General features: G+C 49.0%; 2 protein-coding genes across 4 annotated transcripts in view; both read left to right on the top strand.

Annotated features, from left to right (window-relative positions):
• FRMPD3 (FERM and PDZ domain containing 3) overlaps positions 1 to 6,301 on the top strand; it is a 49,556-nt gene extending 43,255 nt beyond the window's left edge. For all 3 annotated transcript variants that reach the window (XM_051630076.1, XM_051630078.1, XM_051630077.1), the window contains 2 exons: positions 1,268 to 2,089; positions 2,867 to 6,301. In XM_051630076.1, coding sequence (XP_051486036.1) covers positions 1,268 to 2,089; positions 2,867 to 5,730 — 3,686 coding nt within the window. In that variant the 3' untranslated portion in view covers positions 5,731 to 6,301. The remainder of the gene's footprint in view (positions 1 to 1,267; positions 2,090 to 2,866) is intronic.
• An 8,001-nt stretch (positions 6,302 to 14,302) lies between these two features.
• PRPS1 (phosphoribosyl pyrophosphate synthetase 1) lies at positions 14,303 to 26,151 on the top strand. The gene is made up of 7 exons (XM_051630089.1): positions 14,303 to 14,587; positions 17,058 to 17,241; positions 17,556 to 17,654; positions 19,408 to 19,532; positions 21,179 to 21,352; positions 22,046 to 22,205; positions 24,095 to 26,151. Exons 1-7 carry the CDS (start codon positions 14,466 to 14,468, stop codon positions 24,185 to 24,187), a joined length of 957 nt encoding a protein of 318 aa, XP_051486049.1. The 5' UTR covers positions 14,303 to 14,465; the 3' UTR covers positions 24,188 to 26,151.
• The last annotated feature ends 562 nt before the right edge of the window (positions 26,152 to 26,713 follow it).

Genomic DNA, 26,713 nt, shown 5'->3' with positions numbered 1-26,713 from the left:
GGAGAGGGAGGAACAGACAGTATTTCTGATGTCTAAACGTTGTTTGTAAAAGGGCACTGATCAGTTGTCCTTCTGGTTCATGTGTCATTGATCTAATTCCTTGCAAAAAACCCTAGCTTTAGGGTCAATATTTTCTTATTATAAATGGCATATTGTTTACCTTATAAAAATTATGTGATTAAATTCTATACCACGTAATCATTTTGGAGACAATAGAGCAAACCACGCGAGGAGGTGGCTTGTTCCATCAGTGTGTCACTAGGCTTTTGCTGACTGGAGCTCAACTGCTTCTAAGTCCTGTCAGCCACCCTCTAAGCTCTTCTGTCCTCCATCAGGACTGTATCCCAGCCACACCGAAAGGCCTTTCAACAGATCTTTCTCAATGGGAATCCAGATTGTATTGATTTAGGGAAAAAAAGGCATGTCAGCTTCTTTGATACTACACAGGCTTTTTTTTTTCACCTGGCCATCTTCCATGTCCATTGAGGGAAGTGATTCTGCCCCTCTACTCCACTGTGGTGAGACCCCACCTGAAGCACTCTGTCTAGCTCTGGAGTCCTCAGCACAGGAAGACATGGAGCTGTTGGAGTGTGTCCAGAGGAGGCCACAAAAATGATCAGAGTGCTGGAACACCTCTGCTGTGAAGACAGGCTGAGAGTTGGGGTTGTTCAGCCTGGAGAAGAGGAGGCTTCTGGGGAATCTTCTTGTGACCTTTTAATCTTAATGGGGGCTTATATGAAAGACGGGGACAGACTTTTTAGTAGGCCTGTAGTGATGGGACAAGGGGTGATGGTTTTAAAGTAGAATAAGGTAGATTCAAACTATATATAAGAAATTTTTTACAATGAGGGTGGTGAAACACTGGAACAGGTTGCTCAGAGAGGTTGTAGGTGCCCCATCCCTGGAAACTTTCAAGGCCAGGTTGGATGGGACTCTGAGCAACCTGACGTAGTTGAAGATGTCCCTGCTCACTGAAGGGGAGTTGGACTACAACACCTTTAAAGATCCCTTCCAACCCAAACCATTCTATGATCTGCATGTGCAGCACATTTCTTCCTGCATCCACCACTAGTAGATAGGCCCAGTGGGTTGCAGCAGCTGGTTTTTCAGAAGACCAGCCAGATGGCCTGGCTGTGCTGTAGGGAACACGTGTCCCTCTGCAATCCAGCATGTGAGATGTTCCTCCAGGGTGAGCAGGAACTTCCACATGATGTTTTCCCTTCTCCCGGGTGCTGTTGCTAATGTGCCTGTTGTGCTTTTGGTTTAGATTACATCAACGCACACAGCCTCCCCCGGCCTGCCCCAGCAGGACACCTGGGAAAGAAGGAGAGCAGGTTGGTGGGTGGCTCTGCCACCAGCGCCGGAGCAGCCGAGGCTGCGGCCACCAGGGCTTCGGACTCGGAGCTCATCAGCTTTTGCTACCTGCACATGCGGGAGCAGAGGAAGGAAAGAGAGAGCAGGACAGATATCAATGAAAACTTGATTTTTTTTGAGGAAACTCGTCCTAGGACCAAATCCGACCCCACTTCCAAAAGTTCTGGCCAAGGCTACAATGGGGCAGCCAACAAATACGACCCAGATGGCCTTGACCAAGACAGGCACGTGAGCAGGGCCAGGGCACACACCATAGACACCCACCTGCGCAGCGACACCTCGCACTTCTACTGCGAGTCCTGCCAAGCCAAGATCAAGAGCCGGCTGGCCTCGTGCAAGGGGGGCAAGCCTGGCACCACCCGGGACAATATGGTGGACTTGATGTCACTTCCTCCTCCTGGGAGTGATGAAGAAGAAGATGAGACGACGTCCCTGCTCCCCGCCATTGCCGCCCCCCCTCCCGGCTTCCGAGACAACAGCTCGGACGAGGACGACCCTAAGCGCCGGGCGGCTGCCCAGAGCCAGGAGCAGGGCCAGCACCTCTGTGGTATCCTCTATGATGAGATCCCTGTCACGCTGATAGACAATGTGCAACCACGGACAGTCCGAGACCATGCCCAAGAGCTGGACGATGCCCTGGTGTCCACCCTGCAGGCGCTGGAAGCCCTGGCTGCTTCAGAGGATTGTCCACATCCCCCACCACAGCAGACAGCAGGTATTTCAGTGGCTGTGACCTTCTGGCTTTTTCCTTATGGCCTTTCTTTCCTATGGTGCATCCTTCCCTTTAGTCTCCTTCTCCCATCCTTTATGTGATTATGGAGCAGTTTCTAGTGAAAACTAAGTTGTGGCAACAGGCTCTAGCAGGAGCTGCCAAGCTGCTGCTCAGAAGATTTCTAAGAAACTGAGCTGGGACTCCTCTTTCTGACAATAGTTGGAGTCTCTTGGTTATCCTGTATCTGCCATGGTCCATGTGCCACCATACTGTGGTGAGGCACTAACAAACCAATTCTGTGAGCCTGAGTTCCTCCCTGCTGTGACACCACAGCTGGTACCTTTGGCCTTCGGTCTTCACAGGTTCCCACCCAGGATTTGCAGTGTCTGAGCCCTTCACAGGACAAACCTGCTGTCACATGGGTCCAGCCTGCTGGCAGCACAGTCCTTTGTCCCTCTCCTCACCTTAGTTTCCCTATTGTTGCCTAGTTTTCCTCCTTGCTCCAGACAAATCCCTGTAGCTCTGCTATTGTTACACTGGAAGGCTTCCCAGGACCTTTTCCTAGGCCAAGACTTCTTGCTGAATCGAGCTAGGAAACCAGCTCAGTGCTGACAAGTGACCTCTCTTAAAAGCATTAACCTCTGGTTGCAGAAGTCACTAAAGTTTCTCCAATGGGATGCTGTGTCCTGCATTCCTGGGACCCTCCTGCTGCATGGAGTTCCCCTCTCCTCCAGCAGTGTGGTGTGTCTGTTGTAGGGTTTTCTTTGTGTCCCTTCTCAGGTCTTATTGTCCTGGCTGCTATCACTCCTGAGTCATCCTTGGATTCTGGCCATGAAACCAACTCTTCAGAGCTAACTGATGTCTCAGAGATGGTCTCTGCTATGAAGCAGCATCAGAATGCAGCCTACTTCCTCGCTCAACACATCAACAAAGAAAACCTCCTGGCCAGAAAGGACTTGCCTTTCCGAATCCAGACCTGTGCTGCCCAGGCTGTTCTCACTTCACCCTATCCCCTCAGCCGCCAGGAGCCCAACCCTTCATTGAAGCCAGCTTTCCCTCACCAAAGCCCCAGCCTCACCAACTGCAAAAGCAAACAGGAGCAGCAACATCCTGAGCGGAGCTACCCCTTGGCTGTCCAGCCAGCGCTGACCCCCCAGCTTAATAAGCAGAACAGGGGGGCACCAGTGCCAGGCTCTGAGTGCAAAGGTGCAGGCCACACAAAAGCTGCCTTTGAGGTATCTCTGCACGCCACAGCAGCCCCGAGCAGGGAGCAGCCACAGGATCTACAAGAGAAGATGCCCAAAGAGGTCCAGCCAAGCTGCAAGATCCTCCTGGATCAAAAAAGTAGTGTAACTCCAGCCACCATTTCAGCTGCTCTGCAGCAAGTGGCAAATGCAAAAGGCTCAGCTCCTCAGGTTGTAGCAGCCTCCAAAGAAGACAAGAATGTGAATGGTACCAGCAGCTGTGCATCAGCCAGTAGCAAGCCTTTGAAACTTAAAGGAGGTCCACAAACTGCAGAGGCTGCATTCAACTGTCAGCAGCAGCAGCAAATCTCTCCACAGCAGCACTGTGAAGTTTCTCCAAGCCCTGAAGAAGCCCATGGCAGTAAGGCTGAAGCTTTCCACCTCGCCTCAGCAGCTGAGGAAATGATGCCCAGTAAGACTTTTGCCTTTAAAAGCTATGAGCAAAAAGTGAGTAGAGATGTTCCAGGAAAAGCCACAAGTGGAGAGCAAGGTCAGAAGGCAGGTGGGGAAGCCACGAGCCTTGTCTTTCAGAAACACAAAGCTCCTTCAAACCAAGGACAGAAAATGCAACAGGAAAGTTCAGCCAAAAGCTTAAAAGCTGACAATAGCGATCTGCAGTCTCCATCACCTGGTAGCACTTTCAGGAGCACCAGTGAGGAACCCAAAGGGCCAATCCAGCTGATGCCCAGATCCGAGAGCCTGCAGATCAGCACTGTGCCTTCCAAGAAAGCAGAAAAAGTCCTGGAGGTGACCCAACAAGATGCTGATGTCCCAGCTAAACCCAAAGCTCCAAAAGCCCCCTTCAGGTTGAGGAATCTGTTCTCTGCAACATTTCCAACCCGGCTGAAAAAGGAGACGGACGAGCGGCAGGCCCAACTGCAGAAGGTGAAGCAGTATGAGCTGGAATTCCTTGAAGAGCTCCTCAAGCCAAAGAGCAAAGGCGACCTCCCACCACAGGAGTATCTGCACCCTCCTGCCCCTGGGCGCTGCAGCTGCCAGCTGAGGAGCAGTCCTGTGCAAAAAGTCCCAGGGATGTCCAGGGAGCAAAGGCGCAGCTGTGACTGCAAGCGGATTTGCAGGGGGGTGAGGCCACCCCCTAACCAGTTGGTGATGCCAGAACTGGAGAGGCAAGGGAGAGAGAAAGCTACAGATGATCAGAAGCAGGCAGAAGCCATTAGGTTGTCAGGCGTGAGCAGCCCTTCCAAAGGTAGGCGGATACGATCCACAAGTTTAGAGTCCAGAGACTACCGGTCAGATCCAGAGAACAGCATGTCCTGTCTGACAACCTGCACTTCCCAGGGGGAGTGCATGAGTGCTCCACACTACAGAAAGCTTCTGCGGCGCTACAGTGTTGGTGAAATAGATAAGACTGATACGACATCCCTGTCTTCTGACATCTACCAGAACATCTATATCACCAAGCAGAAAGGCCCTCCGAAAGACCCTGAGCCCAGCATCCTTTGTCCTGTTCTGAAGAGCAAAATCCAAGAAGCCTGTGAAGTGGCTGATCCCTCTTATGTTCAGATAGCACAGGAAAAAAAGAACCAGAAGGGTTCAGCAGTGTTCTCTGTCCAGGAGGAGATGTATCCAAGTCCTGCTGAGCTGCGAGATGAGGACATGGCGGATGAGAAGTGCTGCTCCATCCGGTACTGCTTCTACTACAGGAAATGTGATGTTGCAGATGATGGGAGTGAGAAGGATGAGCTGTCCTATTCCATTCCCATGCAGATACTCCCGGGAATGAAGCTGGACAATCAGATGGTCCCAGTCATGAGCAGGACTCTTCAGGTCCTAGATGCAACAGCCTGCAGCAGTCCCAATGACAGTCACACCCAGGAAATAGATTTAAGGACCCCCAGTTTTGAGGGGAGTTTGGCAAAGATCAACACCCTTCGAGGCCATGCCTACAGCTTTCCCAATGGGTTTCAGCAAGTGCAGCTGGATACCAACGAACTCCTGACTATCCTGAGGCAGTGTGTGGTCAGCCCTGATGTCCAGGACTGCAAACCCTACATCTCCCAGCTGGCTGAGTACAAGCAAGAGCTTGCCCTCAAGTTCAAGGAGTTTCGAGCATCCTGCCGCCGCATGGCAGCCGTTGACAAAAGTCCTACCCACATGCTTTCCGCCATCACGAGCAGCTTCCAGGTGCTAAGCAGCCTCATCGAGACGTTTGTGAGGCTGGTGTACATCGTGCGCTCGGAGTCCCAGCGCAAAGAGCTGCTGGCAAAGGTGGAGGAAGTGGTGAGAAACTACACCTTCCTCCTGAAGGCTGCAGAGGAGTCCACGGCCAGAACGCTGAGCCACCAGCAGACGGTGGAGCAGCTCGCCCGCCAGTCAGCCACAGTTGCCACTGTTATGAGCACGCTCACACGCTCCCTAAAGACGTTGATCAATAAGTAAGCCAGCTGTGAAAACCAACAAGCCAGTCTGTGCTGGCCCATGTACTAGTGGTTCTCAAATCGCATAGGTCTGGTGAGGATGTGTGTCTACAGGCCCACATCTACTGGGATTTGTGGTAGCCAAGATGCTCTTTTATCTCCGCAGAATGGATGGTTGTGTTGGTTGTGTTGTTGAAGGGTAAATCCATGCCCTGTGGCAAGCTGTGCAACCAGTTCATCAGGGGTCTTAAGCAGCTTCCTCCCCCTGATGGTACCAGGGAAGCACAGTCAGCCTGTCTCCACACTAGTTTGGTTTCATGTGGTTTTGGGCTTAACTTGAGCAAAGAGCTTTGGTCATAGTGTGTCGTGGGCCAGTGACTTAGCGGGAACTGAGCTGAGATCTTGTGGCTTCTATTGGGCAGCCTGAGCCAAACCAGTGTCTCGCCAGGTAAACAGCTCTTCCACCTCCAGCCTGGCCCACAAATGCAACATTATAGCAGCAGAAGGGATCTCTGGGGTGCAAGTCCCTGCTGCTATGCTAGGGCTTGGGAAGTAGTCCTAGCATGGGCCAGACACCATAATCCTGAAGAAGAGCTAGGTCACCCTAGGAGGCTCTGCTCTCACAGCTTAGGCACCGGTGCCCTCATCCTCAGCACAGGAACTGCCCATGCAAAAGGCAAGGCCTGATGTGTGCAAGCAGGGGGGACCCAGGGGGCCACAGGCCTGTCAGTCTTGCCTCAGTGCTGGGGAAGGTTACAGAGCAGATCATTTTGAGTTTGATCACACAGTACATGCAGGACAACTAGGTGATCACGCCCAGTCAGCAATGGGTTTATGAAGACAAGTCCTGTTGACTAACCTGATCTTCTACAACTAACCACTTAGTGGATGAGGGAAAGGCTGTGGATGTTGTCCACCTAGACTTTAGTGAAGCCTTTGACACAGTTTCCTACAGCATTTTCCTGGAGACACTGGCTGCTCATGGCTTGGACAGGTGTACGCTTTGCTGGGTAAAAACTGGCTGGCTAGGTCCAAAGAGATGTGGTGGATGGAGTTAAATCCAGCTGGCAGCTGGTCACAAGTGGTGTTCCCCAGGGCTCAGTTTTGGGGCCAGTTCTCTTTAATGTCTTTATAAATGATCTGGACAAGGAGACCAAGTTCACCCTCAGTCAGTTTGCAGACAACACCAAGTTGGGCAGGCCTGTTGATGTGCCTGAGGGTAGGAAAGCTCTACAGAGGGATCTGGACAGGCTGGATTGATGGACCAAGGCCAATTGAAAGAGGTTCAACAAGGCCAAGTGCTGGGTCCTGCACTTGGGTCCCAGCAATGCCAGCCAATGCTACAGGCTCGGAAAAGCTGGAAAGCTGCCTGGTGGAAAAGAACCTGTGGGTGCTGACTGGCCCCTGTGTGCCCAGGTGGCCAAGAAGGCCAACAGTATCCTGGCTTCTATCAGAAAGTGTAGCCAGAAGGAGTAGAGAAGTGATTGTCCCCCTGCACTCAGCACTGGTGAGGCTGCACCTCGAATCCTGTGTTCAGTTCTGCGTCCTGCACTGCAAGAAGGGACATCTAGGTGCTGGACTGAGTCCAGAGAAGGGCAGCCAACCTGGTGAAGGGTCTGGAGAAAAGTCTTATGAGGAGTGGCTGAGGGAACTGGGATTGTTTAGCCTGGAGAAAAGGAGGCAGAGGGGAGACTTTATTGCTCTCTACAACTGCTTGAAAGGAGGATGTAGTGGGGTGGATGCTGGTCTCTTCTCCCAAGTAACAAGTGATAGGATTTGAAGAAATGGCCTCAAGTTGTGCCAAGGGAGGTTTAGATTGGATATTAGGAAAAATTTCTTCACTGAAAGGGTTATCAGGCCCTGGAACAAGCTACCCAGGGAAGTGGTTGAGTCACCATCCCTGGAGGTATTTAAAAGACACGTAGATGTGGTGCAGAGGGACATGGTTTAGTGGTGGACTTGGCAGTGCTGGGTTAATGGTTGTACTTGATGATCTTAAAGGCCCTTTCCAACAAAAATGTTTCTTTGATTCTATGACTCCCCTTCTTCTGCTGGATGGCTGTGTCCATTCTAGAGAGCCTGTAAGGAACCCAGATTGACCTTTGACCATTGCAAGCAGAAGCTGTGGTAACAGCTGGGAGGAAACTTCTTTCACACCATTCTCCAGAGGTCAAGTCCTCATCTCCAAGGCTCAGCCCAAACCCTCTCCTGTGTTCTTTCACCATGCCCAAAAAGGAGGAATCCCAGATTAGCTTTTTCTGTGAGCCATGGCCTGCCCCCAAGCCAGGCAGTGCTACTGCCATTGGCCAAAGGAGCTGCCCTCCTTGCCAGCACGTTGGGGTCCTTTTCCTGTCTCCACTGGATTGACTGCCGTAAGAAGCATTATTTAGTACTGTGTGATGGTTATGTATTTGGAGTTGAGGTTTTTGATTGTTTTCTTTCAAGGTAAATAGTAAAATGATTCCTAACTGCTTCCCTTCGCACCCTGAGGTTCCCCTCCTCCTCCAGTCTAGCTTCTAGACCTAACCAATCAGACCACCATAACTGGTGCTTCCCTGCAGTCACCCACCCTCCAAAACAAGAGAGAGGAGAAAAATGCCAGGTTACACAAGGCTCCAGGACTGAGACTGGTTGTCAAACCCAGGCAGCTTGCCCCAGCCCTTGGAGATGATCAGGGATCCCCATACGATCAGTCGCTTCCCATCTTTATTATGTTTTGATAAATATGCACATTCAGAATCTCTCGTTCTTCCATGGGAGTTATGGAAATAAACGCACAACGTGCTTTTAACATCCACATCCTCAACCCAGTGCAATAACCTCCCCTTGCCCGTGGCTGTCCAGGCCGTTGCTGTCCACAAGGCAGAGAGGATGCTGCTGTGGGGATAGCCTCCTGCTTTCAAGAACCATGTAGCAAATGTACAGGGAAAGGGCCAACCTGGGTTTCAGTCTGGGGTGGGCAAAGCCTGGTATGATGCTGAAAGCCAACAAGGAGCTGGGTTTTTTCTTTTCCCCATGAATTATCTATTATGAAACTCTTGAGTTTCTTTGATCTCCCCGTTATGTCTGTATCATTCCTCCATAAATCTCTCAGTTGAATACAGAGGGCAATTTTTTTATTGTCTGTATATAGTATATATAAATAAAAATATATAAATTATATATATACACACACAAATTTATGTCTTGTTTTACAAACAAGAAAGATTAAATATATTAATCTTCATACCCAAACTAGCATTTGTGTCTTTTTTTTTTTTTTTAAGAACTTGATGGAAATATGGCTATTCTTATCTGTACAAAACACTGTCCATAAGCACAGCTCCCTATTTTTGTTGTTGTAGAAATGCATGTGTCTCCATACTGGAAAGGTACAGTGTAAGGACTCCACAATGTTGGTGGACTCCACAGCAGTTCAGTAGCAGGTTACGAAGGAAGCCATGAAGCAGCAAAAATGTTGGTTTGAAATGACTGTTTGATTTGGCATGGTTTTGTGTTGTTCATGGGTGCTTTGGCTTGATTCCCCTCAGGGACGGGAGCACCTCCAGTGGCACTCAGCCCTTCAATGCTGGGGACAGCACGGTCCTCCTGGTGTCCACAGGACAGCCTCCTGCCCCTAAAGCAAAGGAGGCCTTAATTCCCCTTTGTTAGCAAATTCCTGCCTGAAGCATTTTGGATGACGCACTGACCAGCTCCAGGACATGTCTTCAGTCAAACTGCAGCCCTTGGCTGGCATTTTCTCTGCTGCCTGGGAAGAAAGGACAGCGTGTGACCTGCCATCAGTGGCCTGATGGTTCTGCTGTCCTGTGGGACTGCCCTGGTATGTCTGCAGGTGAAAGCCCAGCAAAAGTGTAAGGGGAGCGACCTGAGCAAGGCAAACAGTTCCCCAGCTACAGATGACATTTCCAATATCCTGCTTGAGGACACGTTCTGCCTGGCACAATGAACTGCTCTCTATTCATGAGGGAGGAAGGCATTGACGTGTGCCCTCTATGTGCCCCAAAGCCTCCAGGAACTACAAAAGCCAAGTCTGATAAAGATCCAACAAGAAAAAGCTGAGGAACTGGGTCATTTTCTGTACGGGGGTAGAAGGGGGTTGAATGTGTTGTCTAAAGCAAAGGCAGCAGCACTCAAGACACATTCTCAGTGCCTCCAGGCTCGTTATTTTAATCTGCATCACACCATTTCCCATGCTGAACTAACCAACGATGGCACCGAATGGGACAGAACCCACCTATTTATAAAGTTGAGCATGGGTTTAAAAAAAAGGAAAAGCCAAGAGGTTTTTTAACAACTCCTAGAGCCTGAAAATATTCTTGACAGCAGGCAGTTAATCAGCAATTTCAGAGTCGATGCTTAGTACCATCTAGTGGGCAATCAGCAACCCAGCAGAAAGGAATTATTTCTCCACAGCACACTTATTATTTGTACAGTGGTAGTGGTGGTGGTAGGTGCTCAGTCAGGTGTCCCTGTGTGAAGGGAGGAGCTGTACTGGGACCTACCTGAGAAGGATGATGAAGCTCTGCCTTTATTATTGCTGTACTCATCATTTCAGTGCTGCATCTGCAGCCTCACTATTGGACACTTTTAAGTACTCCCAAAGGAAATGATCCCCAGGTAAAACGTTCTAGTTTGTTTTTGAACCATGGGGTTTTTTTTTAAAAATACCTCTCTGTTACACAGCACAGGGAATTAAAAGTAAGTATTTTTTTTCCAAATCTAGTTCCCATCTCACCGTCCATCTGGTTTATCTACCTGCAGACTGCCTTGTTCTTGTTTAGCATCAGCATCTCTTCAGACCAAAGCCACTGTCCCTCATCAAGTGAAAGCAAAATATACAGTTCTTGGAAAAGAACAATATTGCTTTGCAGTTGTGTGTTGCTCAGCCACAACATGCATTCATGACCATCTGATGTCACTGCACTCCTATCATCTGCTTCCTCCCTTCATCTTCTCCAAATTATGTCTGCTCACCAGGGCTCTATCAGTGACAACTTACAAAAAAGGAACAAAACCTGGGCCATCACTGGTCCTCTAATACTCATAAGAAAAGCAGAAGACCTGGCTTGCAGGGATTAAAGGGCTGAAAGCAGGAGCTGGAAAATTAGCAGACCTGAAGCAGCAGTCCCAAGATGGGTTTGGATAAAATTACGTGTGTCTCTGTGGACTTTGCTGATCATTGTCAGCTGGAGATAACTGGGCTCCATGGTTTAAAGCACTTTGAACTCTAATCCTCACAGCGTAGTGGCCACATTCTCCTGTCAGGATTTCCATCCTCTCCAAGGTCCTGGCAACACTACACAGGAATTGCAGCAGCCCCAGATACAACAGCAGGGTGAGCTGAATAGTTGGGACCCACTGCTGCTTCCTCCATGCCCAAGGGAGCTGACAGTCAAACAGAAATGAGTTATGTCTAAATTTTATCCTCATTTAAAGCACCGTGTCTGGATTCCAGTGTAAAACATCGTAACAAATTCCTTGCATAGGCAGACACAGTGGCTGGGAAACCCATTGCTTTAGCTGGACATGGGAGAAGTCTGCCAGGGAAGACAGGTACCTCAGCTTATTTACAACACCCAATCTTATTTAGTATATAGGAAAACAGTCAACACACATGGTAGGAAACTTCTCCGAAGATTTTTGTGTCAGGCCATGTCAGCCTGCCAACCCTTTTCAGCCTTAAATTTTTCTCAGCCTCTACTCTCCTGTTCATCCCAAACACACCCCTCTGCCTCTGCTTTTCTGCCTCCCACTCCTTCTTGGCCTCCACTTTATTTCCAGCTTCTCCTTTACTTTCAGCCACCAAGGCAAAGGGCAGAGCCTTGTGTTATTCCTACCAAGTGCTATTCATTAACAGAACCAGCTCCGAGGCAGTGCAGTCATAAGGCAACAGAAAGAAAAAACCCAGAGCCACAGGCTTTCTGCATGAAAATGTGTCTTTGATTAAGTGACTGGTGGTAATTGAGTAGCAATTGTATGCAGGAATGTGCCAAGAGAGGGACATGAGCTACTCTGTCATGATTGATTGCTCCATGAAATTTGATAGTGTTAATGCGCTCTGCTTAAAATGTCCTGGAAAATATATTCTCAGGCCATGAGACACAAAGATATTTCTGATTAAATGCATCTCCATAGCACCAAGTAAATAAAAAAGGGGGTTTTGCCATTGTTGTGCTTTCAGGTTCTCTTCAGTTGGGCAGTAATTTACTTCACTATTCCCAAAACAGGAGAGAACACAGCAGCTCAGGCTATGAGCTTGTTCTTTCTGTTAACCAAAACCAACTTGTGCTTGTCTGCATCATAAACCACAGGAAAAATAAATAAAACCCTTGAGATTGGAAGTAGCTAGTTCAATTTATAATACTTTGCTTTCAGAATTAAGCAAGCAAACTGGAATTGGTGCCTTACTTCTGAATAAGGGTGCCCACTCAAGAGTTGAGATACTCCAATGCACCTTCACACCTAAACTTCACTCAGGCTGTCATAGTTTTCCTGAGTGTCCTTTGGCAAACAACTGACTCACAGGCCAATGGTTTTCAACCACACAGTCTCTACCTTCATCCCATTTAGGCCAAGAACCAGATAACATTGCCCTCCTCCAAGCTGGTTCTACTTGTCCCTTCTTCTTCAGTTAATGGCAATGCAAGATGCTAATAGACAAGCTATGGCTGAGGAACTCATGAGCAAGCTTTTTTGGCTTTGTTTAACCAAAACCTTGGTGCATTAAGAGCTTCTCCTCAATCAAATATCTAGTATTAACCCATTCTAAGAGTTCTTCTAGCGATAGTGATAAATTGTGTTAAGGTAGCTGTCTAACCTACAAAGGCACTGAGGTAGCTGAAACAGTGAAGGGTGGCAGGGGCTTTTCTTAGATGGCACTCGTGGCCACTTAACACTGCTGTGAGCAGTGGGAGGCAGCAAGACAACACACAACTGGAGGGACTATGAGCAGCCACAGCACCCACCCCTGGCTCTGTTTGCCTTGAAGGAAAAGGTGGTGTCACTCACCAGCAGCTCTGCGAGATCTTTGCTCCTGGGGGGGGCAGCTTCTGCTGGCTCACAGGGCTCCTCAAAAGATGCTTGGCGTCTAGCTCAGAAAGGCCAAAACACAAAAAAAAAAGTCTTTGATTTTACACATAAAAGGTTGCCAGTCCTTGTTTTACAGGATGAAGGATCTAATTTCATCTTCTGTCAGATTTTTCACTCTTGCAAATCCCTCCTCTGTGATCCAAGGAGGGAGCTGGTAGACACACTCCTTCGGAAGTCTATCATTGGCTCACAATGGGTCAGCTAACTCCTCACTTGCATTGGGTGGCAATGCTCAAAAATTCACTACACCTGCTCAAAGAGTAAGGGGCTCGTTGTCAATGGAGGTCCCTCTAGCCGGTGGCTGGCTATTTTAGTATGCTAATAGTTCATTAATACGTTAATTACTTCGTGTTTTTCTACTCCTGCTGAAGGCTGCAGCCCAGGGAAGCGGCGGGAAGGGCTCCTTTCACCCTTTGCCTTGCAGGCCTGTCTCAAGGCCCAGATGCTGACTACTTGGCGTTTTTCTCTTAACAGAAACTGGTTTTGCTCATTTCACAGTTCTCTAAGCACCATTTTTATTCTGCGAGCCCCTTATGCTCTCTTTTATGTGACTTTCTTCCCCAACACGTTACTTCTTTCAATCCACAACTGCCACGACAGGCGCAGGGCCCCAGGCCGGGCTGGGCCCGGCTGATGGGGCAGCAGAGCTCCCCGGCTCCCCCGCCGTCCTTGGCAGCGCAGCGCTCAGCTGAGGCGCCGGGGCTTCTGTCCGGGCGGGAAAAGGCCGCACTTGTGTTTACCCGAACTTGTCGGCTGTGGAAATCACAGAGAAACGTGCAACGGCGGGTGCCGTTGGGCAGAGGGCAGACACCGCAGGCCTCGGGGCTCTGCCACAGCCCGGGGGCCCGCCCGAGCCCCCCGCGCGGTGCGGGAGCCGCTGGGGGGCCGCGTTACGCCGCGGTGCTGCGGCCGCCCCGGGTGACGCTGGCGCGGCGCGGGGCAGGCTCTGGCGGCGGCGGGAGGCGGCGGGCAGCGGCACGGCGGCATGCTGAGGTAACCTCCGCTCCGGCGCCGCGGGGCTCCTCACCCGCCGCGGCCGGGGGGCGGCGGGGAGCGCGGGCGGCCCGGCAGAGGAGCGGGAGGCTCGGTGCCGGCGGGGCTGCCGCTGCCGGGGCCTCGCTCAGGGCGCGCAGCCATCATGGCCGCCGCTGGGGGGGGGGGGGTGTGTGAACTGCCCGTCACGCGCCCAACGTGCCCCCCCAGCACCACGTGGGGCAGCGCTGCCGACCGGCCGCGGCCGCACTGACCAATCGCAGGCCGCGCGGCCGGGCGGCGGCCAATCGCGAGGCTCCTCCTGCCCTGCGCCCCGCCCCTCCCGCCGCCGGGGCCCGTTGTTCCAGCGGTGGGCGGGGCAGCAGAGACCTCTGGCCACGCCCACCCTCCTTTCCGCTGTGGCGCGGATGGGCGGGGCCCCGCCCCCGCGCGCCTCGCAGCCAATGGGGCTCGCCGGGAGGCGTGTCCTCGGGGGGGGGGGGGGGCAGGGAGTCTATAAAAGGCCCGCGCGGCTGGCGGGAAGAGGCAAGATGGCGGCGTAGGCGCGAGGCGGCGTGGCTGCGCGCTCACGGTGCCGCGTCCCCGCGCAGGAGGCGGACGGGTCCCCGCGCGGCCGCCGGTTGCGGCGCCAGACGGAGCGGGGAGGAGGAGCGGGACAGCGCCGCAGCCGCCACCATGCCCAACATCAAGATCTTCAGTGGGAGCTCGCACCAGGACCTGTCGCAGAAGATCGCGGACCGCCTGGGCCTGGAGCTGGGCAAGGTGGTCACGAAGAAGTTCAGCAACCAGGAGACCTGGTGAGGCGGGGGCGGGGCCGCACTACAGCTCCCGGCGTGCCGCGGGGCGCCGCCGCGCGGGGCTCCCTGCCGCCGCCGCGCAGGGGCTGCTGGGGCTTGTAGTGCGGGGCGGGGGTGGCCGCGGGGCCTGGCGCGGGGGCCGGCCCGGGGCAGCCGCAGCTCGGCCTGCCTCGCTCCGAGACCGCGGCTGGGAGCGGAGCGTCCTGCGGGGGCCCCGCTGGGCCCGAGACCTCCGGTGCATCCCGGCCGCCGCTGTGCAGCCTCGGGTGAGGGCCGCGGCCGGGCTCGGCTCTCCCGCAGCCGCGGGGCCGCCGAGCAGCTCCCGCCCGGAGCCGCTTCTGCCGCGCGGGGCGGGCTGCTCACCCGCCGCGGGGCCGGGGCTGCCGGCTGAGCGGGAGCAGCTCGGCCGGTAAAGCGGCGGGGTTCGCACGGGGAGCGGCCCGGAGAGCTCCCGCAGCCCCGGCCGTGTCTCCGGTGCTCGGCGCCCGGCTCGGCGGGGCTGCCCCCGGCGTGCTCCCGGGGCGGCCGCGCTCCTCCGCAGGGAGGGAAGGGTGGTTGTGCCACCCGGCCACCAGCCCCTCCTCGTCCCCAGCGCCCCGAAGCCAGGAGCTGGTGGGAACGCGCCTCCCGGGCTTCCCCCGCCGTCATCAGCCTCTTCCAGGCTCAGTTTAAGCTGTGGTGGTGTGAGGCTTTGAGTGAAGTTGGTGCCTTAAAACGAGCCTGAAGAGCATCAGAGTGTTAATGGTATTGATAAAATAACCCAGGAAGGAGAAGAGGCTGACATAACCTCGCAGCCTGTGCTGCAGTTATGCAGTATGTGTTCCCCCCCAAGCTCTGAAACCTAAGATTTGTCTTGTTTTCTGTCTCTGTGCTCTAAAAGCCTTGCTGTCAACCTACTTGGAGAAGCCAAAAGAAAGGAGAACCTAAAAATTATTCACAGTTCCTGGAGCTTGCTTCTAGAGAAGCACATTAAGCATGTACATGCCACGCAGTATAATGCAAAGAAGCCTCAGTGATTGCTCCAACCCATTTCTTTCTTCTGGAGACTCATTTGTTTTCCAGGAGAATCCAGATGTACATGTGATGTACAGGATCATGTTTCTATTGTAACCGACAACTTCAGAGGTGGTGCAAAGAGTTGTAGGAGAGTTGTAAAGAGTCTTGTTTGATTTACAGCTGTTGCCATTGCCCTGTTCTCCTTGCTGTTTGTTAATTGCTGTTATCCATCCATTTGGGCAGCCAAATGCAGGTTCTCATGTCAGCAGGTAATGTGATTTTAAGACCTAACAGGGGTCTTACTTACCCCAATAAACTGATAGCAGGTGCTTCCCAGAAAAGGGAAACTTAACAGAGTAGTTAATGGGATATTTTTGCACAATAAATGTCCTGAATCAGCTTAATGTTAGACTGTTAGTAAGTAGAGTTGGAGGTTACTCTTTTATTCTAACTACTGTGAATTCAGACATTTACCTAGCAGAAAGTACTCATGCTGGCTGGAGCTCTTCCTGAGAGATTGGTGTGTACTCTTAGGTCAGTGTGCAGTAAAGATGACAGCTAATGGATATGAAGCAGTAAGGCTGTAAACACCTAGAAAGTCATCAAAAACATGTTGAAGAGGGGAGAAAGATCAGAGAATGAAATACTAACATTATAAATCTACCCTAAGGTGCTCTGTAAGTTATGCCATGACAAGTGGGTTGGGATATTGCATGTCTACTTGTTCCTAGAGTTTAATGAAGCAGCAGTCTGCAGGTTGGGTGAGCATCTCCAGTGCAAGGAGGAGAAAACCATGCAGGACCTTTGTCTTCAGTAGACTGACTTCTGGTTACTTCCAGATCCGTGTCTGTCTTTCCAACTTGGTCTCTGGTGCAGGTATCTTGATACATGCACTGATACTGGCAATTTGCTGCTGGCAAACAGAACCTTTGGCTCGGATTCATTCCCTTCATCAGCAGGGATTAGTGTGCCTTACATCCAGGAGGAAATTAACCCCAAAAGCCCTTCCCAAGTGAAATGCTGGAGGGCTTTCTGATCAAGCCAGTGTGACTCAATCTAATAATCAGCTGCAGCATAACTTCTGGTAGAAGTCTGGCTGGGCTTTCTGTGCTGACTGGCCATCCTCCTTGCTTCCTTTGCACTTCTGCTTTTAGCTGATGTGGTTGTAATTCTAATTCCAGGGGATCGAGGCCTTTCCTGGGGTGTTTGTTTACATGCTCAGATTGTGTTGAGACCGAGAGTACAGGCTGAGTGCTTTTAGCCTCACTGACTGAACCATTAAATTCGATCAGTGAGCAAAGTAAAATAGCTACTGAGCAAGCAAGCAACAGTGTTCCTGCTCAGCACCCTTGTTTACGTGGCCCTGTCACCCACAGACCCGTGGGAATGCAGTCCCTGGGTTGCTTTGCAGGTGGTAATGGCTGTGTTCTAATTTGGATGTGGATACAACTCTCCCCTCCTCATCTGTTCCCAGCGTGGAAATAGGCGAGAGTGTGCGTGGGGAAGATGTCTACATTGTGCAGAGTGGCTGTGGGGAGATCAATGACAATCTGATGGAGCTCCTTATCATGATCAATGCCTGTAAGATTGCCTCAGCCAGCAGAGTCACCGCTGTCATACCCTGCTTCCCTTACGCTCGGCAAGACAAAAAGGACAAGGTAAGGCATTTTCTGCTGGGGAGATGAAAGTCCTGACTGCTTGGATAGGGATTAGATGAAGTTGAGTATGCAAGGGAGGAGATAAAGCTTAATTTAATTTATTTCAACCTCAGGGCATTGGCCTGCATATGCATCTTTTCATAAAGATCTGGTTGTTCTTGAGAGAACACCAAGCTGTAATCACCAGTTGATGAAAATATGTTAATGAGCACTCCTTTTAGTAACTGCTTGTGAATCATTGCCTGGAAGTGGAAGACTGACATCTTGATTGAGGGATTTGAACTTGTCTTAAATGCTGTTCTTTCCTGTACCAGAGTCGAGCTCCCATCTCTGCCAAGCTGGTTGCAAACATGCTGTCTGTGGCAGGTGCAGATCATATCATCACCATGGACCTGCATGCATCTCAGATTCAGGTAGGAGCTAAAATCAACGAAGTACTTGATCTGCTCCAGTCTGAGCCTCTTTACTACCTTGCAGTCATCTGCCTTTTTTTTTTTTTTAGACATAGTAGTGATGATGTGCAACAGCTTGATCTGTAAATGAAATTATAGATGTTCTTGATCAGATGAAGCATAATGAGTCCTGTGTACATGATTTTTGGGCTGGTAAATGATCTGGGCAACTGCATTGCCACACAGTGACACTGGGTATTCTTAACTGGTCCTTTAAGGAATTTGAGGTGAATAAGGGGTTTATCAAGAATGTTCTTAAATATTGGGTAGAGCTTTCTGATGTATACTGGGTTGTCAGGGAGGAGTGAGCAGTGCTGTTTGACATGGTGACTGGGAACACTGAGGTTAGCTCTGCCTCCAGAGGAGCTGGCACAGCTGCTGGTGAGGGTTCGGCTGACCAGGACAGTGATCTGCTAGCTTCCTGCTGACAAGATGGGCAATCTCACTTGTATCCATTCAGTGCCACCCTATGTTGGCTGTGGCTCTCTCCCAAGTTGCTGGTGGGTTGAAAATTTTTATTTTTGCTGGCTTAGTGAATAGAAAAGTCTCAAACAGCAACTAGAACCTTGACCAGAGCTGTGTAAGAGAAGTGGCAAGAGTGTATACCAGGGAGAGGAAAGACAGCAAGCTGCTAAATGATCATTCTTGTCTCTTCCCACCTTGAGCAAGTGCTCTGAGACCAAGAAACCAACTCAGTGCAACTGAGAGAGCTGTTGTAGAGGGGAGGAAATCTGTTGTATTGCTGCAAACACTTGAAACCCAGAGGGGTAAGATCCCTACTGTCTGGTGAAGTAGTGAGGCTGGCTGTCTTTTTAACAGTTGAAAATGCAGCTCTTCACACTTCAGTGTAATTTCTTCCAGTATAACTTGCCCAGAAATACTTTGTCTCAGATGAAGAAATTCTATGGGGCACAGCTGAGAAGACTTTCAGAAAGATGGTTAAATACAACAGAGCACGAGGGGGTGTTATGCCTTTCTCTGAGAGGCTTGGAGTTGTGTTGTGCCATAGGCTTGACCTTTCAGCAGCAGCAGTGATGAGATTCACTTAATTGGAGTTGGGGTTTTGTGTAGAAGGTTCCAGCAGCTGGCTGGTTTCACACAGGTTCTCATAGCTGCTGGTTTGCTGGGTGCAGAAGGAATGATGGTGGAGAGGCTGTTAGCCCTGTACCTTGAAACATTCCTCTTGAAGCTGCCTCTGCTCTTCTATTACTCCCTGTCCAGGATTAACTTCTGGCTTTCAGTGACCTTTGAGGTTTACCTGGAGGAGTCTGCTGGGTCAGTGTGAAGTTGTGGAACCAGCTGCATTGGTTGAAAAACAAATGTTGCTCAAGCCTTTTTCATAGGTTTCATGTAGATGCAAACAGTGCAGGTAATGAGCTTTAAAGATTGGCTTTGTAAACAGGCAGCAGCTGCTCTGAAAATGTGTTGGATGCTGGTTTTCTGCACACCCTTAGGATAGAACTGGTTCCATGTAGTGAAGGTGTCAGAAGTAAAGTGTTATTTATGCTGCTAAACTATTTCTGTCTCTGAAGACTTCTTACATTACTCTGCTGTGTGTCCCAAAGGCTGCTGCCCTTGCATTAAGGGAAGTAGGAAGGAAAGCTAAAGGCTGTGGGGAGGTGCTGGCTGCATGCCTAATCATATAGAAGGTTTCTTCCAACTGTTTTTGGAATGTGACCTTCAGCTACATCTGTTCCTGTTGTCTTCCTTGCAGGGTTTTTTTGATATCCCTGTTGATAACTTATATGCTGAGCCTGCTGTACTGAAATGGATCAAAGAGAATATTGCAGAGTGGAAGAACTGTACCATTGTTTCACCAGATGCTGGTGGAGCCAAGAGGTAAGATGTCAGACAGCTAGCTTGATGTGCTTCTCTAGCTACTTGAATTCCAGAGTGTTGGTGACCATATTCCTAAGATATACATTCCCTCTGCCATTATAAGACAGTCTGTGGGACCTAGTAAAGAGTGGTCAGATATTCTTCCTTGGGAATGTTTAGAAGGTTTCTTGGAAAATAAAATGGCTTTTAGAATCACAGCTGCATAGGTAGGAACTGCACAATTACTACATCCCTTGGACTATACCAATTTTAGGTAGAGTTTTGTCGGGAAATTGTGCAGGTTGAAGAAGGGAATCATGTAGCTCACACCCCTGTGGCAAAACAAGATACCACTGCTGGTTAATGATCCATTTTTAACAAGGCTATTTCCTTGCAGTATTAAGCTTAGTCTATAGAGGCACTTTCTTACTCTTAATTTTAATATCTAACTGGGACTTAAACCTGCTGCCACTTTTCCTCTTCCCTGAGAGCAAGGAAGATAGATGGTTCCTTTCCAAAAAGCAGCAGCATCTGCTATAGCACATTTCTACTTTGATAGTCTGACAATCTTCTGCAGATAACCATGCAGCTCAGAATGTTCTTAGGTGCTTATTAGGAGAAACCAGGCTGTTCCTTAATGCTTCTGTGTGAGGGCTGCATGTGAACAGTAAAGGGATGCAGATATTTTCTTTAATCCAGGACTGTCACACCAAAAATGTTGGTCTCTTCTGACCTGAGGCACACATACTTCACGGTATTTCAAGCTGTTAAAAGCAGCCAGGGGATACCACTGCTGCAGGTTGCTGTGTCTGCCTGCAGTTTTGGTGTGGCCCCTGTATTGGAGAAGACCTTTTGTGTATTCAGCTACCTCTGTAATGCAGTGTATGAAATGCCAAGTCAGCCAGCTGCAATCTGACCTCTGGAGAAACCTCTTCAAGAGCCCCTTAAACTGAAATGTGTTGATCTTAGCTGGTGCAATATTTTATGGAAATAATGCAGAACTAAGTACTTTAGTAAACAGTTTAGTTTAACTATCTTGTGTAGGACTTTTACAGGGTGATGAGGCTGATCTCTTGAGGCTAGGAATCTCTTCAAGTGTAGAATTTCTTAGAGGTGTGTTCCTCTTGCTCTTAACGTTTTTAATGTTGTTCTGTGGTCACTTTGACCACTGTAAATGTGAGATGGTGGACTTGCATGTCTTTGGTGTTATAGTCCTGCCACTGTTCTTGTGCCAGCACTTGTATGCAGGACCATGGAGTGCTCACATGAGTGCAGGCAGATCCCTGTCACTGTCACGGCACAACTTCAGACTTCCCAGTGTAGTGATGTAAAGCTGACAACTTCCAAAGCCTTCTGATGACTTCAGGCTTGTCAGACTTGCTGGTTAAGGTTTGTTTTGAGCTTTAGATGCAAATTAATTGAGTGGTCAGGATGAAAGACTCTTCTCTCTTAATCTAGTTGCTGTGGTCAGGGGAGGTGAGATCAGAGTTGAACTGTCTGAAGGGAAGCTAAAGTGTCAGTGTCTTCTATTAATTGCTCAGGAGCAGCAACAGGTGTGGTGACAGCTTCTCTTACTGCAGTGGCAGTGAGTGCTTAAGAGTTAGAAGAGACTCGATTGAAGCTGCTGTGTGGAGTTAAGTGTTGTTTGGGAACTGTTCTTCCTTCAGAGTGACCTCCATTGCAGATCGGTTGAATGTGGACTTCGCCCTCATCCACAAGGAGCGCAAGAAAGCCAACGAGGTGGATCGCATGGTGCTGGTGGGGGATGTGAAGGACAGAGTGGCCATCCTGGTAGATGATATGGCAGATACATGTGGTACCATCTGTCATGCTGCAGACAAGTGAGTGGGGCTGGCTGATTCCTAAATCAGAAACCTGTGGTTAGTGAACACTATGTGACGAGTGAACAGGGTTGTTTGTGTGTCAAGTTCCACAAAGTAACGTAGTTTATTGATTATATATCTCATACAAAATAAGTGAAAAGCCTAGTTAAAGTTCTCACAGAGAATAGCTAGAAGACATAGTGTCTGTTTTTATTTGAAAAATGCTTGTGCTGACAGTATGTCTTTCACCAGACCATCACTGACTATGCTCAGTAGAATTAAGTGCTGCCTGGTCCATCAACTTCAGGTCATACATCTGGATTTCTATTAGAATTAAGCTTTTCAAACCTTGATGCCTTTCAAGCCTTCTACACTAGAAACACCAGCATATGCAGCACTCAGGGTTAAATATCTGCTACCTTGTGTTGGCAAAAATCACAGGAAGTGGTTTGTGTGATCTCATCCAAATGTCCCACGGCTAAGAACAGTGTTTTTTTAATGTATACTTCGCCTGTGGTGGATTTGGTGGTACTTGAGAAACTGTTTTCCTCCCCCAAACCAGTAGTGGGCTGGAAAAGGGAATCAAATGTAGCCTGTCCCCTAAGCCTATGGCATTGTCTCATTTCATGCTTACCATGTGACCCCTGCACTAATGTCAGCTGAATACTCGCAAAAAATTTCTCATCCTTCTCCTTTTTTACTCCCTTGTAGGCTTGTGTCAGCTGGAGCCACCAAAGTTTATGCCATCCTAACTCACGGGATCTTTTCTGGGCCAGCAATCTCTCGAATCAACAATGCCTGTTTTGAGGCAGTTGTAGTCACAAACACAATACCCCAGGAGGACAAGATGAAGCAATGCCCTAAAATCCAGGTGAACATCCCCTTTCTCCTCTCTCGCTCCTAAAGGACTGGTAGAACTTGGCTGCCCTCCTCTTGGTGGGAACACCCCATAATACTGTCTAGTGCTTACAGCACTTTTATTGGTACTGGGATCAGTGACAATGGTGACTAGTTCTTATTGTGGGTAACAGACCCGTTGCACTGATAAAATGCAGCTTCTGGTCTATTTCATCTTAAGCAGTTCATTTAAATCAATCTTTTTCAGGGCTTGTTTTACCTAAATGAGATCTAATGTGGCCACGATGTGAGCCACCAGTTGTGGCTGTGCACTTTGGAGGGTTGATAAGCTGATGGTGTGTAATACTGAAGTAGATAGAACTTCTGAAGGTGGCAGTGGCAGTTTCAGTTGTGTACCTGTCACCTAATGCCCAGCCCTTTAAGCAGAGGGTACTTTTTGTGAAGCCAAGTAGGCCTGGCCTGGGAAAAGTGAGAGCTTCATGTCTGGTCATCCCAGCAGGGCAGGTGAGCTAGAGAAGGGGTGCAGTCTCATCCCACAGCTGTCTTGCTGGCTTGACTGCTCCACAGTACAATGTTCAGATACTTGCCAAAGATAAACAAAACCACTTTGCCATCCATATGAAAGCTAAAAGCTCGGGTTTTCCATTTAGGAAATATACTGTGGCATTTTGTTTCCCAAGCTGAGGCTGACTTTGCTGGAAGGAAAAAAAATAAAATTGGTTGTGCCACTTGAGCTAGGCAGAACTTGAGGATTTCCTGTGATACTGGACAGCTGGAAGTTGCAGCTTTACCTGAGCATTCAGGCTTAACAGGTCCCTCAGAGCTTCGGGTACAGCTGTAACATGCACACAGCCAAGGACATCCTAAATACTAGCTCCACAGCACAGACACATGGGACACAGGCATTTGGAGAAGTCCTAGAAAGTGAAAGACACTGCTAAGACTCAGCTAGTGCTGTGCTGGAAGTGTAGCAGGTTCCTCAGTCCTGGCGCTCTGCGGAAAAGGAAGCTCAACTGGTTGAAGCTGCAGTGAATTTTAAACTGCTTTTGCCCCTAAGTTAGAAGCTGATTATGACCTGCTTATTAGGTTACTTTTTTTTTTTCAACACTAACTTCTGGATGATATTCCTGCCACTGAGCACATCTAAAAGATGTCTGATGCTTCAGCTTCTTTCCAAGCTCTGCACTGCAGCTAATGCAGACAAAATGTTCAGCTGGTAATTGGTGTGTCAATTCCTGGAGCCCAAGATGGCAGAACTAAAGGACTTGTCATAAGTCTCATGCTCTGTCTGCTCTGCAGCTCTTAAGTTGTTTTCTTTCCTTCGTTAGGCAAACTGTCACCCAAATTTGTAACATGCCAGATGCAGATAAATGACTTCTACATGTGACTGTGATTTAATTACATGTAGTTCTGAAAATATTCTACATACAGCACTACAAGAATCATTTCACTATTGATCTTTGTTAGTCTACTGTCACCTTTCTTTGCTGGGACTTCTGGAGTTCAGTTTGTTTACCTTAGGACTATCTTATGTTCTGTAGGTTGCAGAAAAGTTAGGGTCATTTAAATCAAGGTCAGATTGCTTCTCTTGAATGTTGAGGCTTTCCCATCGCTGTCATTAGTCCAAGAAAGGATGCATTGCTTTACCTGCTGGGGTTCAGAGCTGGAGTTCGTTTACTGAGACTTGATTTTTCCCTCCTTGTTAACTGCATTACCCCACCAGGTGGAGCCAGCGCAGTGGCTGGGAGCTGAACTGCAGCACAGTAGCTTCATCTTCCTTAGATTTGGGTGATAATCCTTTAAGTTCTTATTTACCCTTTCAGTTCTTCCTAACTTACCAGCCAATCTTCCAGGCTTGATGTCTTTTCTCGGTGACACTGATGCATCTTTCTTCCCCTCCAGGTGATTGACATCTCAATGATCCTTGCGGAGGCCATCAGGAGGACTCATAATGGGGAATCTGTCTCCTACCTATTCAGCCATGTCCCTTTATAACAACAGATGTGCCAGCTGCTGCTTGTATGGCTTTTTTTTTTTTCAAACCAAAAGTTGTTCAGCTTGTTGTAAAGTTCAGTAGAGGACTATGCTTTTTGGTTCCAGTGCAGCTCTCCACAGCTGCTCCTGCTTAAGTCAGGCTTACTGGCTCTGATCCCAGCACTGGGAGGCAGGGGGAGGGAAGCTCATCTCTGTAACACTCCAACTCCACCAGCAACCCTGTGCACTGGGGCTCAGCAGTAGCACTGACTGAGTCTGCAGACCTGTGGAGAGCAGGACTGACACATGGCTCATTGCCACAATTATTTTATGGGGAGGGGGTTGGGGGGAAAATAAGAGGGTTTGTCTGTGGGCAAGGTTAGATGATCTGGCATGCACACCCTAAATTGTTTGGGAAGCAGAGCTCCCTAGGACATGTTGATCTGCATCTACAGCAAGAGCCTGAGAGACTGCTGGCTGTCTTACCACTCTGTACCTGACAGAAGCCCTTGAAGTGATGGGGAAGGCTGGTGCCTTGGCCAAGCTTGACCCTAGACTTGACCGTGGGTGACATCTGGGAAGTGATTCTGCTACGGCTTCCTCCCATAAAATAAGGTCAGTGTAGCTGGCAAACTTGGGTTCATCTTAATGATGAAATCAGTTCCCTTCAGTGTGCTGCACAGGAAGGTGAGGGCACAGGCTGTGCATGCTGCCTTGCTATGTTAACTTGGTGGTGAAGGTGCATCCTGGACAAGAATTATTCTGCCTCTTATGTAGAGGACTCATGGTAGTTGTGTGCTTTAGTGTAGGCTAAAACCAGTTCCTCAGTTTCACAGCTTACTGTTGGCCTGGCTAGCAATTAGAGGACTGTTGTCACATTCTGTAGCTGTACCTTGGCTTGCTGTGCAAATCCTTGATCCTTGTTTTACCAGTACACTAGTAAACTGAGCCTCTTTATCCCATAGTAGTTTGGTTGATGCATCAAGCAAGTGCCTGCTCAGACACTGGGGTGACCTAATATGCAACAGCTTTGTGTCTAGCTGTCTTAGCCTCTCATTGCCTGCACTCCTGTTCTGCTAGTTACTGACATGTCTGGTTGCTTGTCATGGTCACTGTCTGCCTGGCCTTGAAGGTGTTGCTCCTTGCAAAAGATCTTTAAGGAGCACAGGAGGTTGCAGGACTACAAACCCTAAAGAAGCTCGTGGAGTGGATTTGATGCTGCTAGTGAGTGCTTACAGCAATGGGTTAAAGAGGCTGGTGGTACATAGTACTGGGAAAACTGCAGCTCTGACACCAACCTGCCAGGCAGCAAAGTGCTGGAAAGAAAAATACCAAAACTAGAGCTGGCTGAGGCTCCCAGATGTAATAAGTATAATCTGAAACTTGAATACTTAGTAACTGTACCAGACAATCACAAGGTAAACCGTTAAATCTCTTCTAGACTCTTATGGGGTTATAGACCAAGCTGGTTTATGCTCTGTTTTTTATAAGCACTCCTCTTTTATTTGATTTTTTTTTTCAGCTGGAGGAAGGGAAAAAGGGGAAAGTAATTTGAAATTACTTGCTAGAATAACCAGCATGGCTTTGAGAGGCTAGGGCCTGGGGTGGGTATAAGTGGAACAAACTGAAAGGCTTGGTTAAGATCTGTGGCAGTATGTCTTTAGTTGTGCCTTTTACTGAAGACTTCATTCCTAGAACTCCTGTCCTGTGGCAACATTAACACTTCTATTCCAGTGTAGGGGTTTATTTTTTGTAGAAGAATTGATGTTTGTCTGGAAAGTGTGTGTCTCTTGCTTCTTTGCTTTGCGTCCTGCACTGAGCTCTCCCAAGAGTCTTGATTCCTGCCTCCTGCACAGGAGCCCCTGCTGCTGCACTGCCAGTGTCCTGAGTCCAGAGCCACTGGGGTAGCAGTGGGAGGATTTTCAGCAGCATTTGTGTTTGAACTTAAGACCTGATGAAGGAATTAAACTTTTATTTAAAAACAATAGCCTCTGCCTATAAATGCTTCTAAAAACTAAGGTGATGTCCACCTTCTGAGTTGGGTCACTTTGCAAGGTAGATCATGGAATATTGTTACTTGGAAGGTTATCTGGTTTAACTCTCTTAGAGCAGGGCTGACTGTGGGATTCAGTTTGGCTGTGCTCACATTGCATGGAAGAAAGAGCTTGGGACCAAGCTGCTTCTCTTGGTGAGTAGTGGCTTTTGCCTGTATCTGATTTCCTAGACTTAATTGTTAGAGGAGGTACTGAGGTTTCTCTTGTACTGTTCAATTATGTATCTGAACAGATCTGTTCACAGAATGTTCAGGTAGTGGAGAACCTGAATAGTTTAGCAAGTACAAATGAAGAATTGCTAAGGATCTTGCACAAAGCTAATGATCAGAGGCAGCAGGATTATGTTCTGAGAGGTACTGGCTCTAACTCAACTATAATCCTTTCTCATAGTGTATTGTAGACTGGGAAAGTGTAACTGAAGTCAGAAGGATGATATGGCAGGTCTAGAGAAAGATCTTTGGCCTTACAATGGATTTCCAGGCCTAGATTGAGC

This window comes from Apus apus, chromosome 12 (genome assembly GCF_020740795.1).
Source record: "Apus apus isolate bApuApu2 chromosome 12, bApuApu2.pri.cur, whole genome shotgun sequence".
NCBI lineage: Eukaryota > Metazoa > Chordata > Aves > Apodiformes > Apodidae > Apus > Apus apus.
Note: the sequence above shows the minus strand (reverse complement) of the source record. Positions and strands in the feature narration are given on the sequence as shown.

What these genes read in the sequence shown, in the direction of transcription:
- PRPS1 (XM_051630089.1), top strand. Translation starts at nt 14,466, where the DNA reads ATGCCCAACATCAAGATCTTCAGTGGGAGCTCGCACCAGGACCTGTCG. An exon ending in GGCAAGACAAAAAGGACAAG is followed by an intron (nt 17,242 to 17,555) that starts GTAAGGCATTTT and finishes TTCCTGTACCAG; the next exon opens with AGTCGAGCTCCCATCTCTGC. An exon ending in GATGCTGGTGGAGCCAAGAG is followed by an intron (nt 19,533 to 21,178) that starts GTAAGATGTCAG and finishes TTCTTCCTTCAG; the next exon opens with AGTGACCTCCATTGCAGATC.